Below are 15,551 nucleotides of genomic sequence, written 5' to 3'. Positions count from 1 at the left end.
ACATATTGACGTATATACTTTAGCAGAGGACCTAATCTAAGCATACATAGAGTTACCACACTTAGACCATTCTCTTTACCAAAGACGGATATTACATCACACTAATACAGCAGTCATTAACGCTCCTAAGTACTCACTTTAAGTGTAACATGTAAAAATTAGTCATTTATATATATTTTTAAAAAGCTACAATAATTCCTAACAATACTTAATTTCCATCACAACTTGTATCCTGGGAATTGATTTGACAGTCAGACTGCAACACTGACTTCCATAAATAAATAAAATACAAAACAGACAAAGGAAAACCTCGCCAAACAGTTGTATAAACTTTTTTTCTTTTCTCCCCTGAAGAAAAGATACTACTCTAAAAAAGTAGGGACATCAACACCTACGATCTTGTATGATACATTATGTTGGTAAATAAATGTAATATAATTGAAAATTATTGAAAATTCCTTCTAATATTGTCATTATTCTTTTATATACTAACTCGTGTCCACTGTTTTTCCCACAAACCGCATTGATATAGCCTTTAAACACAACTTCTTTCACTCTACACTGTAGGGAAACGCGTGACTAACCTAACTAGCACGTGTGCATAATTCAATGGGTCGGTCGTGGAATGAAATCAATGAAGAAGAAAGAAACAAAAACGGCTGCCTTATCTTTTTTATATGCATGCAATGTTACCACCTGATATGCAGATGAGATGCGCCTGGTTGGAGATAAAAGAGGATTGATTTTTTAGAGGGCACATTCATTTTGAAGTTGGATTTCGAAGAAATAAGTTGAATTAGCAGGGGTGCATTACGGATGCACAAGTTTGGAAGTTGAAAGTTTGGACAACAGTGTCAAACTTACCCAGGAAATTAGCGGTGTGACAGGCAGAAAAAATAACACTCAAGTTATTGAATTACAAGCTATTTCGGCTCTCGGTTTGCGGTGACTTGAAAGGCAGAAAATGGACGGATTCGACTTTTGCTTGATACCTGAGTTTGACGGATCTACCACTGGACTGTCTCGTCAAATGGGTTGAAAAGGCTGAGAAGATCTGCAAACTGTGCAGAATTAAAGAACCAGCCACAGTCATTCCTCTTAGGTTAAACAGAGAGGCCTATGCAGTCTACCAGCAACTTAAGGATGAACCAGACTGGGATGAAATTAAGCAAAGCCTGTATACAGCTAGATCCATTTGTTGCATGGCAACAGTTCATGAGCTGGCGACTTCACCCCAAGGAAACGGTTGACGTGTACCTAGCCGACCTACGAAAGTTATTGGTACCATTTGGTGGGGTCAATGACAAGATACTAAGCTGTGCCTTTTTAGTAGGCTTACCTGAGGAGATCAGCAGAGAGAACATCACGGAATTCGGAGGACAACATATTTTGTCCGAAGAGTGTGTTCTTCAACTACAAGAGCATCAATCAAGGCAGCTATACGCTCGTGTGAAGAGTGTCAATGGAAAAAAGGGAAGCTTGAGGTGGAGGACAACTGGTATCAAGTAGGAATGGATGTAACGCATTATGAGGGCAAGCATTTTTTGACCATGACAGATTGTGGCCTGACACGTTTCACAATATGGCACCTGTTGACACGACAGGATGCATCTAGCATTATACGACAGTTGAGAGCTGTCTTTTTTAACGTGGTGCCCTGATGGAAATTCTGACTGACACCGCCACTATGTTTTGATGTCAAGAATTTCAGAAATTTATGCAGGAATGGGGGATTAGAATGCGTTACCGATGTGCATATTTTCCAGAAGGTAACGGTATAGCGGGGCGGTGTCACCGCACCATTAAAAAAATTGCAGTTAGGACACAGTGTTCTATTCCAGAAGCTGTGTACTGGTATAATGTAATACCAAAGGACGATGCAACACCAGAAACTGCACCAGCTAATGGGATTTACTGTTATGAACAGCGTATAAAAGGAATTGATGTCACACCATCAGTGGTTAGTGTTGTCAATACACCATATCAAGTGGGAGACCGTGTTTGGGTGAAACCCCCAAATGCTGGGTGCACTGTAAAATTTTGCAGAGGAAAAATAGATAAAATCATAAGTCCTCAGACCATGTTGATTAATGGTGTACCACGTCATGTAAAAGATATCCACCCCTGTTATACCTCTTCTGATTCTGAGGACGATGAAGAAGATAACATACAGTTCAGGGATGATCCTGATCGCCTACTGCCCCTCCAGCTGAGCATAGAAACACTACCTACAGAACCAGATGAGGGAATGATGGAACATACTAGTGGCAGTAGTGATAAAAACGATGGACACGAGGAAGTACTACCACCAGTTCCTCATCGAAGTACCCAACAAAGACGAATAATGCCCCCTTGCTCTGATTGTGAAACACGGCATATGGAACCATGAGAGGGGATAATGGAACAGACTGGTGGCAATGACGGTGGTACTGAGGAAGATGGCAATGAGGAAGTGCTGCCCCAGATTCTTCGAAGAAGTACCCGACAAAAACGACTGCCCCCCCCCCTGCCCTATTGTGTGATCATGAGATCAGGGGGGAGTGTAGGGAAACATGTGACTTACCTAACTAGCATGTGTGCATAATTCAACGGGTCAGTCGTGGAACAAAATGAATGAAGAAGAAAGAAACAAAAATGGCTGGCTTATCTCTTTATATGCCTGCGATGTTACCACCTGATATGCAGATGAGATGCTTCTGGTTGGAGATAAAAAAGGGTTGCATTACGGATACACAAGTTTGGAAGTTGAAAGTTTGAACAACAGTGTCAAACTTACCCAGGAAATTAGCGGTGTGATGGGCAGAAGAAATAACACTCAAGTTATTGAATTACAATGCGTTAATGAAACTACAGCATTGTTCTCAGAGTAATATATATTTTTGAACAAGTTGAAAACAGTTGTGCATATTTTCCGGAGAAACAAACTCTCTTAAGAATCAAAATGAAATATAAAGAACTTAGACTTTAGCACGTGGGATCACTTCCCTCTTAAATTTCATGTAAATGATCCCTCATTTCCATGAAAATTGCAATGACAAGACAAGTGTTTAACTATTGATTGACCATTTTTATACATGGGTACAAACTCGTGAATATTTATCTCAAAATATATCTGTAATACTATAATTGAATTGTTTATTTATTTTGGTGCTTTTCAGAGAACGATTTAGATGAGAAGTGTGTGCCATTTTCAAAATATTTCTCTGATCGGAATAGTAAGGCAGATTTCAGAAATTAAGCCTGTTAAGTGTTTACATTTGTTTGTTAATCCATACATCTATAAAAGTGAGAATGTGTGTGAGGACTCTTCTCAACCTATATACTCAACAAATTTTCGATCTACAGACTTGAAGTTTGATATATAGGCTATTCAGACATGTGGAAAACTTTTTAATCAATTTTCATATGGAAAAAGGGATACTAAGGGGTCAACATTTTAAAATTGGTACTTGGGCATCATCAGATTTTTATCTGTTTGTCAACTTTTTCATAAGGTTTAAAAACACTTTTAAAAGATTGTACCAAGCTGGTCTAATGGTTATCGTATTTGACTCCCTGTCTAGGTTTTGGTTTTGATCTCAGCTCGAGTATATATTTTTTACTTTCAAGAAGTGAACTCTTTAGAAAAACAAAATACTCATATGCACATATCTCAGTTTCTTTCCGTATTTTTTACTTCATAAAATTGCTAATGATTTGTAACTGAAAATTTTATGTAATCTATTGATGACTATATCTCACTCAGTGTTACAGACTGAACTCTTTAACAGTTAGTAATTAACAACTTTATTTGCTATACAGAGTGTGGGATCACTTCCTTCGTTAATGTAAATTATCCCTCATTTCTATGATAATTGTGCCGACAAGATGAGTATTTAACTATTGATGTGTCATTTCTACACATATTCATCATTTCCATATTTTGTTATCGAAATATCTGTAACTGGTTCTATGTAATGTAAGTTGTATGTTTTCTATTGAATTTTATATTTTACACTTGTTACGTAACCTAAGAGTATTGCTGAGAACGTTAATCACATTTGCTTTAATGAAACAATTTGTTTGTAATATCTCTTTTGTCTTATCTTGTATATGGACGTGACATAGTTCAAGTAATGTCATAGGAGGCTTCGTTTCTATGGCAATTGCACTCTATTTTTTTATAAGAATTGCTAACAATTTGTAAAACTATGTAATCTATTGATAAACGTATCTCACTCAGTGCTTTAATATTTAGTATTTAACAACTTTATTTGCTATACAAACCTAGCAATAGCCTAAAACATGTTATCTTTCTCACTTAGACACTCTAGTATGATTTGTTAGAATAAACTCCTGATATTGAGATCAATTTAAGAATTATAATGATTATAATAAATTGATTGCTTATGACTTGGACTCTAAATGATGAAATTGTGTTTATTTTTTCACAGATGTTCCTGCTTGATAAATATTATTCCTTCTTGGAGAATTTTAATGATTCATCAATTCTTTTTTTAACAAACAATTGAAGAAAGCCAAAGATTGTGCATATAACAATAACAGTATAAGTCTACTGCAAAAAAATTAAAGCTATACTTCAGTGGATATTATAGTGAAAAGTATTATTGTTTTTACTTGGTTCAACTAGTGTTACAAGATCAAGCTGTCCGAAGATAATGGCTTCCTGACTTAAAATGCACTAAACATTGATGTTATTGTTTTTTCTTTCCCCTTGGTAACCCTAAACTCAATTATATTCTTCAAAGTCAAAAACCGACAATTTTCGTCTACAAAAACAACGAAACCAAACTTTATGATTAAATATATGACGATATATGAATAACTTTAAGCATAAAAAGGGTTTTGTTCAAATTTATTGAATTTAGCATTTAATGACAAAAAAATATTTAAATGCCATAAAATAAAACACCCAACCACTTCCTTGGTTCTATAGAGATAATATATACTGGAGGAAAAGCACGTTCTTGTACAATATATTGATTTTCTTTAATAATTTTGTGAATTCACACCCACAATGGTTCTTTTCTCGTGATAATTTTTAGTCTTTTCATGCTATTTTCACCGTTGCATGTTTTATGCATCACTCATCTCTGATTGCATTAAAGTATCGAATGACTTGAACATCAGGACACACTACAGAAACAATTTTCTTATGAAAAGTTTGCATCAACATTTTCACGTATCTCTGAATAGGACAAAGCCAGAAAAATCACACCAAAGAAAACCAATATTTTTTCCTTTTTATATAAGTTCATGTATAGTGTGAATGTTCTTTTAATAAACATTTTCGTACAATACATTTCTCATCAATCATAAGGATACATTACGTGCAGATATGCAAACACCAACTGAAGAAAAGCCATTTTCTTGTTCTGTGTGTGGCTCGACTTTTAATCGATCATCACATTTAATTCGTCATACACGAACACATACAGGACAAAAGCCATTTTCTTGTTCAGTGTGTGACTCGACTTTTAGCCATAAAGCAAGTTTAGTACGGCACATACGAACACATACTGGAGAAAAACCATATTCATGTACAGTCTGTGCTGCTTCTTTTAGTCAAAGTGCAAATTTATTATCACACATGCGAACACACAGTGGTGAAAAGCCATTTCCTTGTTCAGTCTGTGCCGCTTCTTTTAGTGAAAAAGGAAACTTAGTTAAACATATGCGAATACACACTAGAGAGAAACCCTATTCTTGTACTGTTTGTGATTCATCATTTAGTCTTAAGGAGACCTTAGTTACACACATACGAACACACAGTGGAGAAAGGCCGTATTCATGTAATGTCTGTGGTTCTTCGTTCAGCCGCAAATCAACATTAGTAAAACATATACGAACACACACTGGAGAAAAACCATATTCCTGTGAAGTGTGTGGTTGTTCTTTTAGCGAGAAATCTAATTTAGTTCGGCATATGCGAAAACATACTGAAGAAGAAGGAGAAAGGAGCAACCTTGATAGAAGTTAGTGCTCTCCAATGATGCTGTTTTAAACAGAGCTGAGAAGGAAAAATTACGAAATACCAGGGTCTTATGTATGACATGAAAAGAAACTGGAGTCTTAGGAAGATCTCTATCATTCCAATTATAGGAGCAACTGGACTCATTAAAAAGAATTTCAAAAGCTATTTGATAAATATGCTCAGTGAACCAAGTGCAAACATGTCGCTGTTACTGTAGCAAAAAATCTAATTTAATTCAAAATATTTGAAAACATACTAGAGAAGAAAGAAAAAGAAGACACTCTAGCTGTGTTAAACAAAGTTGAGAGGGAAAAGATGATGATATGACAACTTCCAAGTCCATAAATGACCAAGTTCTTTCTGATTCTCTCTCCTCTGATCTTGAGCACATGTTGCAATGGGAAAAGGAGTGGCTGGTTAATTTGAATGCATCTAAAATCATGCTTCTATTTCCTATTCCATTATCAACTCTCTGACCCCGGTCTGGCATCAATTGAAATGAATGGCTCTCATCTTGGGAAGGCTCCATGTTTTGACAAGCTTCTGGCTCTAACTACTCTTGATCTGGCATATGCAAAAACATACTGGAGAAGAAAGATAAAGAAGCAACCTTAGTAGAAGTCAGTATTTCCCAATGATATTGTGTTAAACATAACTAAAAGGAAAAAGATAACGAATTCTAGGAGCAACATGTTTTTATTGTTCTATACACAACACTTGTGTCAGAAAAATACAACACTTGTGTCAGAAAAAACTGAAAAACAATTGGTTAATAACAGATCTCTGTCATTCCAGTGATTATAGGAGCAACTGGAATCATGAAAAAGAATTTTAAAAACTACCTGGCAAATATACTCAGTGAACCAAGTGCAAGAGAGATTCAGGCAAAGGGATGGAAAGAATCTTTAAAAATTCTCTCTGATATTTGATACTTGAAAAAAAACTTTCAACTCCACAACTCGACACTCTGTTGTCAAAACTTCCAATTCCAAAATTGATACTTTTCCAGGATGACTTGCACACGACTATGTATGTAGCACACGCCTTTTACCAACTTGTTTCCTTGTTTGCTTCACGTCTGTTTTTATTCACTCATTTGCTCATGTGATCGTCAACCATAAAACTAACTGGGTGTCCCCATTTTAGCCTTTCTTTTTTGTTACGCAACCGACCCATTGAAGCATGCACACATGCTATCCAAGTAAGTTACGGTTTTTTTATGTTCTACTGGCTCGAATTTTCCTAATCAGGATCTTATTTTCTTTTGTCAGCCCAGTTTTTACAGTGTTTGTCAAAGATTTCTTGCCATTGCCGCGAATGTGACTTCTGCTTTGTAAATAAAACTACTAACTGAATTATTGATTCTTGTGAAAAAGGATTCAAGTTTGCTGAATGATTTCTCTTTTGCCAAACTGTCCTTTTTCCCTGTCGTTCAATATTTTCTTAAAGTCTTTTTATATCTTGTAGACGTTGTTTGTCCAACTTTTCTATGTTGTCCTGGTGTAATTCTCTTGCTTCAGAAATAAAGTCATATAGTTTTTAAAATTGTCCTATATTTTTTCTCGTTAAATCTTGAGCGATGCTTTAAATTTGTTTGTAATAAATTAGTGTCTATCATATTGCAGAAAATAGAAAGATAAACAGAGATTATGACTGTAAATCAATCTAAATTTGGTTTTGCATGATCGATTAATAATAATTACAAAACCAATTACACTTCCTCAGTTAATTTAAATTTCAGGGTGTAATCATTTAAATTATAAAAAGGAATTTACTGTTTGAAACACTTGATAATAATTTAAGATTAAACGATGAGAAAGATCAGACGAGTGAAATTGTTTTTAATATTACTATTTATTAAAAATATCATTGAATTATTTTCTTTTTTCAAATTTTCAAATAATAAAATATTCATCTTCAGGAAATTGAACAGTTCTTTTCTTTGTTTTCTTCCTCTTATATGCCACAGTGGTGGTAAGTCCTGACAGAACTTGAGATGATGTTTATATGACCAATTATAGTTTTAGCGTCTGTCAAACATGTCTGTAATAAAAGGAATTCACTGTTTGAAACACTCTGTAATAATTTAATGGTTAGAAAGACAAGACGAGTGTGAAATTGTTCTTTAATTTTTGTAGGCATGTTTAAATAGTGACAATATTAAGGTAAAAGAGTCCTCGTGTTCACTGCAAGTGGTCAAACTATGTGTGTACTCTGCTCGATGGCAGAAATGTCTGGCTTACATAGTGCCAGACGAATCCATACTATCATGATATAGGGGTGTTAACTACCCCAGAACACCCTCTCTAAAGATTTATTTAACAAAAATATCTTTTTTCTTTCTTGGGTCGACCTCCAAGGGGTCCATCAGTTTTCTTTTTTTGACGAAACGATGTATTTCGGTACTAGTTTGAGGGGTTCCAGGTCAAATGCATCCTACAGTATGTCTAATGTCTCTTCTTCTGACAGAGTTTCATTTAACTCATTCAAAATGCATTTGCATATCTGGTTCAAGTGTTCCTTATGTGTAGAATGTGGTCCTTCCATCATGTAGACCATACACCCGATCCTGTTCTTGATTGCTCCTTGCTCCCAGTAAGAATTATCATCTTTGTGCATCTGGAAGAATATTTTTTTCTCTCAACATGTTCTCAAGAACAGTTGTCTTTGCGAGTTGGCAATAGTTTGTCAAAGACTAACCATATTTTCCTTGCAGACATCACTTCTGCCAGGGGACATCTGGTATGCTGTATTCTCGTTAGGCAGTACACTTGAAGAAATTGTTGCAATGCTGTTTCGGATGGAGTGTTCTTGCCTTCTTCCAAGCCCTCTTCAAGATGTCCATAAATCTTTCGGCCTGTTCATTTGACGTGGGGTGGTAAGTCGGAGTTGTGATGTGGTCCACTTGGAAGTCCTCCATAAACTCTTTAAAGTCTCCAGATGTAAACTGAGCAGTCAACCACTCCGAATCATGCAAATAACTCATGAAGAGTTTTTATAGTGAAGTCAATAGTTAAAATCTTGCAGGCCACTTAGAGAAACCGGCCACTATTATGCGCTAGTACTGTCCATCAAGTGGTCCCGCATAGTCTATGTGTATCCATGACCATGGGAAGTCAGCTTTGAGCCATGGGCTAAATTGAATTGGTGGCGCTTTAACAGCTAGTGCACATCCTCTGCTTTCACCTTTTTCAATATTCTTGTCCATGTTTTTCCAGTACATGTTGAATGCCTTTACTTATTCATTTTGGTGGTGCCAGGGTGTCCGGTTTGAAAATCCTTTAAGATTTTCGTTTGGAGGGTCACTGGAACAAATATTCTCTCCCAATATAATAATACCTGGTCGCATGTTGAGAAAACCTCTGTTACTTGTTCATCAGTTTTCAGTTTTTCCTTGATTTCTCTTATAAAATCGTCGCTTTCATCTTTTTTATATCATCCAGTGTAACGGGATGTTCTTTCACAGTGTTGCATAAGATCAAATTATAATCTCTCTCTGATCATAGTGATGCAATCACCGAGTCTTCAAGTGGTTTACCATTCCTTGATATTAACCGAGATAGTTCGTCTATGTATTCTAACTTCTTTGATGGAAGGAACTCCATATCAAAGTCGTAATTTGATAGGATTGTTCCCCATCTTTAAAGCTTGTTTTTGTATGTGTAGGTAACCCTTTCTTCGAGCCAAAGATAGAAATCAATGGCTTGTGGTTAGTTTGAAGTTTGAAATGTCGTCCATGGAGAAATATATGAAATCTTGTTACTGCAAAGATGATGCTTAAGGATTCTTTCTCTATCTGGGAATAATTCCTTTCAGCAGGTAGTAGGGTTGTCAACACGTGCTATCGGTTTCGTAGGACTATCGAGCATTTTATGCGGGGTACATGTGACAATTCCATATGCACTCGTATCACTTGTGATGATAATGTTTAAATCTGGGTTGTAATGGGTTAGGAATAGCTCTGATGTGAGCATTTCTTTTAGCTTTTCGAATGCCATCTTGCATTCCATGGTCCAGTTCCAAACCTTGTTCTTCATAAATAGTTCATTTAAAGGTGCGCACAATGTGTGCATGTTAGGAATAAAGGCTCGATAGTAATTAGCTAAGCCTAAAACACTTTCTCATGTTATGTCGTGTGGCTCGGACATATTTTTTATTGCTATGGACCTTTCTGGATCGGGACGTCTACAATTCCTATCTGTTATCTGCGCTAGGTATTTTATTTGGTCGAGGAAAAATTCACATTTTGTGTCTTTAAGTGTGAAGCTGTACTCGTTTATCTTGTTAAACACTTGAAAAACGTGTTTTCTATGTTGCTCACTAGATTTGCTTTCCATTAGAATATCGTCCAAGAAATTTGATGGAAAAACCAAGGTTGCTTAACTTCGTTTCGATTATCTGTTGAAAGATAGCTGGTGCGACTTTGATCCTGAAAGCTAACCTATTGAACTTAAATAGTCCCTTGTGATTGGTAATACACAACAGTTTTGAACTTTGTTCCTCAATGGGAATCTGTAGGTATGCTTCACTCAGATCTATTTTTGAGAATAATTTCCCTCCATTTAGTTTTGTAAAACCTTCCTCGGGGCAGAGTAGCAGGTAATGATGATCCTTAACTGCGGCATTCAATCCAGGCAAGAAGTCTGCACCAACTGATTTTTTTTCCTTTACGTACACGGTTGGGGGGCAGCCCACTTGCTGTAGTCCACTGAGGTCAAAATTCCTGTTTTGACGAGTCAGTCCAGTTCTACGTCAATTTTTTGTATAGAGGCAAACAGTATACTGTTTTTTTTTTTTGAAGACTAGGGTAGCATTGTTTTGTAACTTGAACTTTGCCTCCATTTTTGTACAACAGCTTGTCAGAAAAAGCATTGGGGGATGACTCCTTAAGTTTTTCAGCTTCGGCTGTAATGTTGTCCACCTTTTGACAAAAATCGCTAATGGGCGAGTCCCAAAGTTCAAATTTTTGGATCTAGTCTGTCCCAAAAATGTTATTCGTGTTTTTTAATACAAACATCTTGAGATCCAGTGTTTTTGCCTTCAACGTTATATTAGTGGTAGTCTCATCTCCAAATCTTATTCTTTCTCCAGTTATTGAACGAGCCACTTTCTTGGTTCTCATCATCTTCGGTTTTCCGATTTTGCACCAAGTATGTCGGAATTTATCTTGCTTCCAGATAAATTCGACGCTAAAGTAACTAAGCTGAAAAAAAAAGCATGAAACAAAATAGGGGGAGATGGTAAAGAATAAAATATAAAGGTCTTGATTTGAAATGAAGAAGAAACTTTATTTACAATAAGTTGCAAATTTTTCCTTTTGCGGGCATTAAACTTAAACGCCAAGGTAACATATAAAAAAAGTAACATGTAATGAAAAAATAACAACACTGCTGGTTCTTATAAAGAAGTTATGTGTATCCATTAACGAATACAACAAGAATATACAAAATAGTAGTATCTCCTAATCACACTCGCATATGAAATTAATTTTAGGAGCGTATTCACAATTGAAAGCCGGTTGGCATGTGCCTTTTTCTTTTTTTTGTTTAAAGTTCTTTTAGAATTTTCCTTCCCTCCATGTTGCATGAAAATGTAGACACACATGTATTACAGGAGCAAGACCTCGTCGCTTATCCGGATAGGAAATTCCATAATACCTTGTCACGTAAAAAGGTATTTTCTTTAAATTCAACTCCTTGTAACATAAATACGTGCAAAACCGCAGCCACGTAGTTAATTTTCAGAAGTCTGTCTCATCACAGCCGGGTATTAATTTCTTGCCGGGTTTACTTCTTTGTAGGAGGCTCATCAAAATTCCATTTTCAGCGCCAGGCAATGAACAACACGTTCACTCTCCTCATGAGCAGAATTTCAAAAGAGGACAAAATACACGCTGAGCTCGTGACATCATTACAGAGCTAGCATTTCTCTTTTCTCCGAATTAAAGGGAGTTTCATACAAACCGAAAATATACGAAACTAAAAATCATAATGGATACAAAATACAAAAAATCATATATAAGAACCAGATAAACAATAATAAATGTAAACAGGGGGGGGGGATGCACCATTATTGGTACAAAAAAATTCCAACAAGTATGGTGGTTTATGATGAATTAACCAAAGCACTGTCAAGATGAAGTTTAACATTCTTGTCCCCCATTTTTACCGTTATATACATCCATATATTTTCCTCCTCCACTTGAGTCCTCGTTGTTTTTACATAGCTCTTGTGGGGTTATTTTGCTCTGCAATGTGAGGCTCTGTGTCTTCTGTGTTTTTACCGATCACATTTCCAGGACCAGTATGGACAATCCTTTTGCTAGTGGAGTTCTCCACATCCTTGGCATTGTACACGAGGTAACTCAAGCTTCTTTAGAGATTTTTCCAGGGGGTTATGTTTGGTTTTCACTGTTTAGAGAGTAAAGATTTTTTATTTGTTTCTTTCTAATGTGTGTTACACCTTCCTTTTCTATATTTTTGGAGTCTTGCTTCTCCGAAATGATTTTTTGGCATTCCTCAGCCATTTGTTGAAAGGTTATATTTGGTTTCTTTTCCAATCTGTTTACTGCCTAGCATCTGATTTCAGCGTCTTTGGTCTTGAATGAAAATCAGGACCTTAAAGTTTTCAGCCATCAATGAGGAGAGTTCAAAGTCATCACTTCAATTTATGACTGAAGCAAATGTGGCGTAATCTTGGTCTTCTTTGTATGTCAGGTTGATGCATCTCCATCATCTTTTATGGAATAAGCTAATTTTTAACAGTATAATTTTATCAATGAACACAACACAAAATGAACAACAAACTTCTTTTCAACATTAACAACGTAAAGGGGTATTTATTTACAGCAGAAGTTGAAACTCAGACTGAGAGGAAAAGGCATAAAAAGTTCTTTTGGGGTCGGTGTCGGTCAGTTAGGATATTTTCTGTGTCATCCCCAGTTAGCAGTTGTCTCCAGTGGAGACCATCGATGCTAGGTCAAAATGTCCAATGGACAGGGGACGAGAGAGGAGAGGTGTTGCTAGGCCGAAAGTCCAGTCCTGACTGACTGACATTCCCTCAAGACTTTAGAGAGCAGATGAATCAATGTGCCTTCTTATCTGATAGGTCAACCTGTGGCCGAAAATTCGGAGGGGGGCGCATTGATTTCCTAGAGATAGTAGTTCTTTGTAACTGCTACAGATCCTTGTGGGTCCTTTTTCGAAACCATACGTCGCCAATGTTGTTGTCCTGCTTAAAAGGTCACAATATTAAGGTGAAAGAGTCCTGGTGTTCACTGCGAGCAGTCAAACTATGCGTGTACTCTCTACTCGATGGCAGAAGTGTCTGGCTTACATAGTGCCAAACTAATACATACTATCATAGATATAGGGTGTTAATTGCCCCAGAACATTAATAAATATTGCTATTTATAAAAAAATAAAATTGAATTTTATTTTTTGTATTTTCGAATAATAAAATATTTATCTTCAGGACATTTGTTTTCTTAAAAACTAATTTAGTTTTGATTTTAATGAATGTTCAATGAATAGTAAATAAAACAAATGTGTATTTTTGTTTTGTTTTTTTTTGTTTTTTTTTTGTTTTTTTTTTTGTTTTTTTTTTGTTTTGTTTTTTTTGTTCTTGCTTTCGGGATACAAGACAAATTTTGGAAAATAAACTAAACACACACAAGATTTGTCTCCCTTGTCAGTCTTTGTTTTTTTTTTTGTGATAGTGTGTGTGTACATACACACACACACACAGTGTTTTCTGTGTGTGTGTATGTGTGTGTGTGTGTGTGTGGTAATATTTTTCTGTTTTTCATTGTCTTTTGGGAAAACAAATACTTTGGTTGGCAAATCAAAGTATTTTAAGAGAAATTTCAAATTTTTTTGGGTTTTTGATTCTATTGTTTTTTCCTTATCTATATATCTATAAAAGTGAGAATGTGTGTGTGTGAGTTCACTTCTTAATCTCAATGAATTTTTTACTTGAAATTTGGTATATAGGGTATTCAGACATGTAGAAAACTTTGTAATCGGTTTTCATCTGGAAAAAAGCTGCTAAGGAGTCAAAATTAGCAAATTAATGCGTGGTGTCATCGAATTTTTATCTGTATGTCAACTGTTTCATGACTGTGCATACACGATTGAGAACTTTAAGTTTCTGTTAAGAATAACATTTTGAAAACACTTTGTAAATGTGTCAAACTGGTGTAATGGTTATCGTACTTGACTCACTGTCTTTAGGTTTTGGTTTCGATCTCAGCTCTAATAATTTTTTATGCACAAAAAGTGAACTGTTTACAAAAGAACATAATACATGTCTCAGTTTCTGTATAAATTAAAATATAATATTCAAGCATATTTTACAACCGGGCAATGCTGGGTGACCTGGTAGTCTATGTATCTATAAAAGTGAGAATGCATGTGTGAGAGAACGCTTCTCAACTTGTAGCAACTCGCCACAAACATTAAAAGTAGCTGGACAAGGAGCGTTCCAGTTGTTCATACATTTGTTACCTACATCCATGCAAATTCTGTGGGTATAAAAACAAGCCTTGCCTTTTTACACACACGTCGACCAAAGCACCCCACATGACAAAGGTGTTGACTTTTCATCCAATCGGCATTCGAAGAAAGTGAATTTCAAAAATATGATAGTTTTCTCTGGGAACCGATCAAACTGTATAAAGGCACATCGCGCACCAAAACCAGTCAGTCAAGCCAGCCAGCATGGTGTGAGCAACAGTGACTCAATCGTGGTTCGACGCAGCTCACTTTGATCGATATTGCACCAATTATTTCGCCAGGCAATCTCAACATGTTGGTGACGTCACTTTTCTTTTTGACTAGCATCAACCAAGTTATACCCTTCAGCCTTACAATACATTGCTACCCAGGCTACAACTTTCACCAAATCCAGCATACACATAAAACGTCCACACTGATTCATCAACTTTATACAGTGACATTTTTATTCCTCCTTGTTGACATTCTGTCTAGTAGAGGGGTACTGTAGCGACTCACCACAAACATTAAAAGTGGCTGGACAAGGAGCATAAAAACTAAAATTTTGTCTTTTCTCACCGACATAATGGAAAGCAGCCCACGTGACAGAGGCCTCGACTTTTCATCCAATCGGCATTCAAAGAAAGCGAATTTCAAAAATATTTTCCTAACAGCTTTTGCTGAGAGCTGGTTTGTGACCTATAAAAAGAGCACTCCGCACCAAATCCAAACAAATCCTGCAAGTATAAAAACTAAAGCTTTGCCTTTTTGTACAGACATAGTAGACGGTTAAACCACGTGATAGGATGTCTACTTTTCATCCAATCGGCATTCAAAGCAAACAATTTTCAGAAATATTTTTTCTAACAGTTTTCACTGGAGCCAGTCTGTACCTATAAAAAAGGCACTGTGCACCAAAACTAGTCAGTTGAGCCAGCCAGCATGCTTTAATCACCACTTACTCTGTCAAGGTTCAATATTAAACCACTGACATAACTTCACGTGAATCACACATCTAAATTCTCCACATGAAAATACCAGATCAGCGAGAATTAATATTTTCCCTTCTTGTTTCATTTTGTCTC

The 15,551-nt window shown here is 36.1% G+C and overlaps 1 protein-coding gene and 1 long non-coding RNA gene across 3 annotated transcripts in view; both read left to right on the top strand.

Moving 5' to 3' along the window:
• LOC145279749 (uncharacterized) overlaps positions 1-15,551 on the top strand; it is a 95,672-nt gene that overhangs the window by 15,212 nt on the left and 64,909 nt on the right. The window lies entirely within an intron of this gene.
• LOC145279740 (uncharacterized) lies at positions 4,440-13,524 on the top strand. The gene has a single exon (XM_080131042.1). It carries the CDS (start codon positions 5,339-5,341, stop codon positions 5,978-5,980), a length of 642 nt encoding a protein of 213 aa, XP_079987168.1. The 5' UTR covers positions 4,440-5,338; the 3' UTR covers positions 5,981-13,524.

Source organism: Euprymna scolopes, chromosome 1 (assembly GCF_053919585.1).
Source record: "Euprymna scolopes isolate OS-2025 chromosome 1, ASM5391958v1, whole genome shotgun sequence".
Lineage (NCBI taxonomy): Eukaryota > Metazoa > Mollusca > Cephalopoda > Sepiida > Sepiolidae > Euprymna > Euprymna scolopes.
Note: the sequence above shows the minus strand (reverse complement) of the source record. Positions and strands in the feature narration are given on the sequence as shown.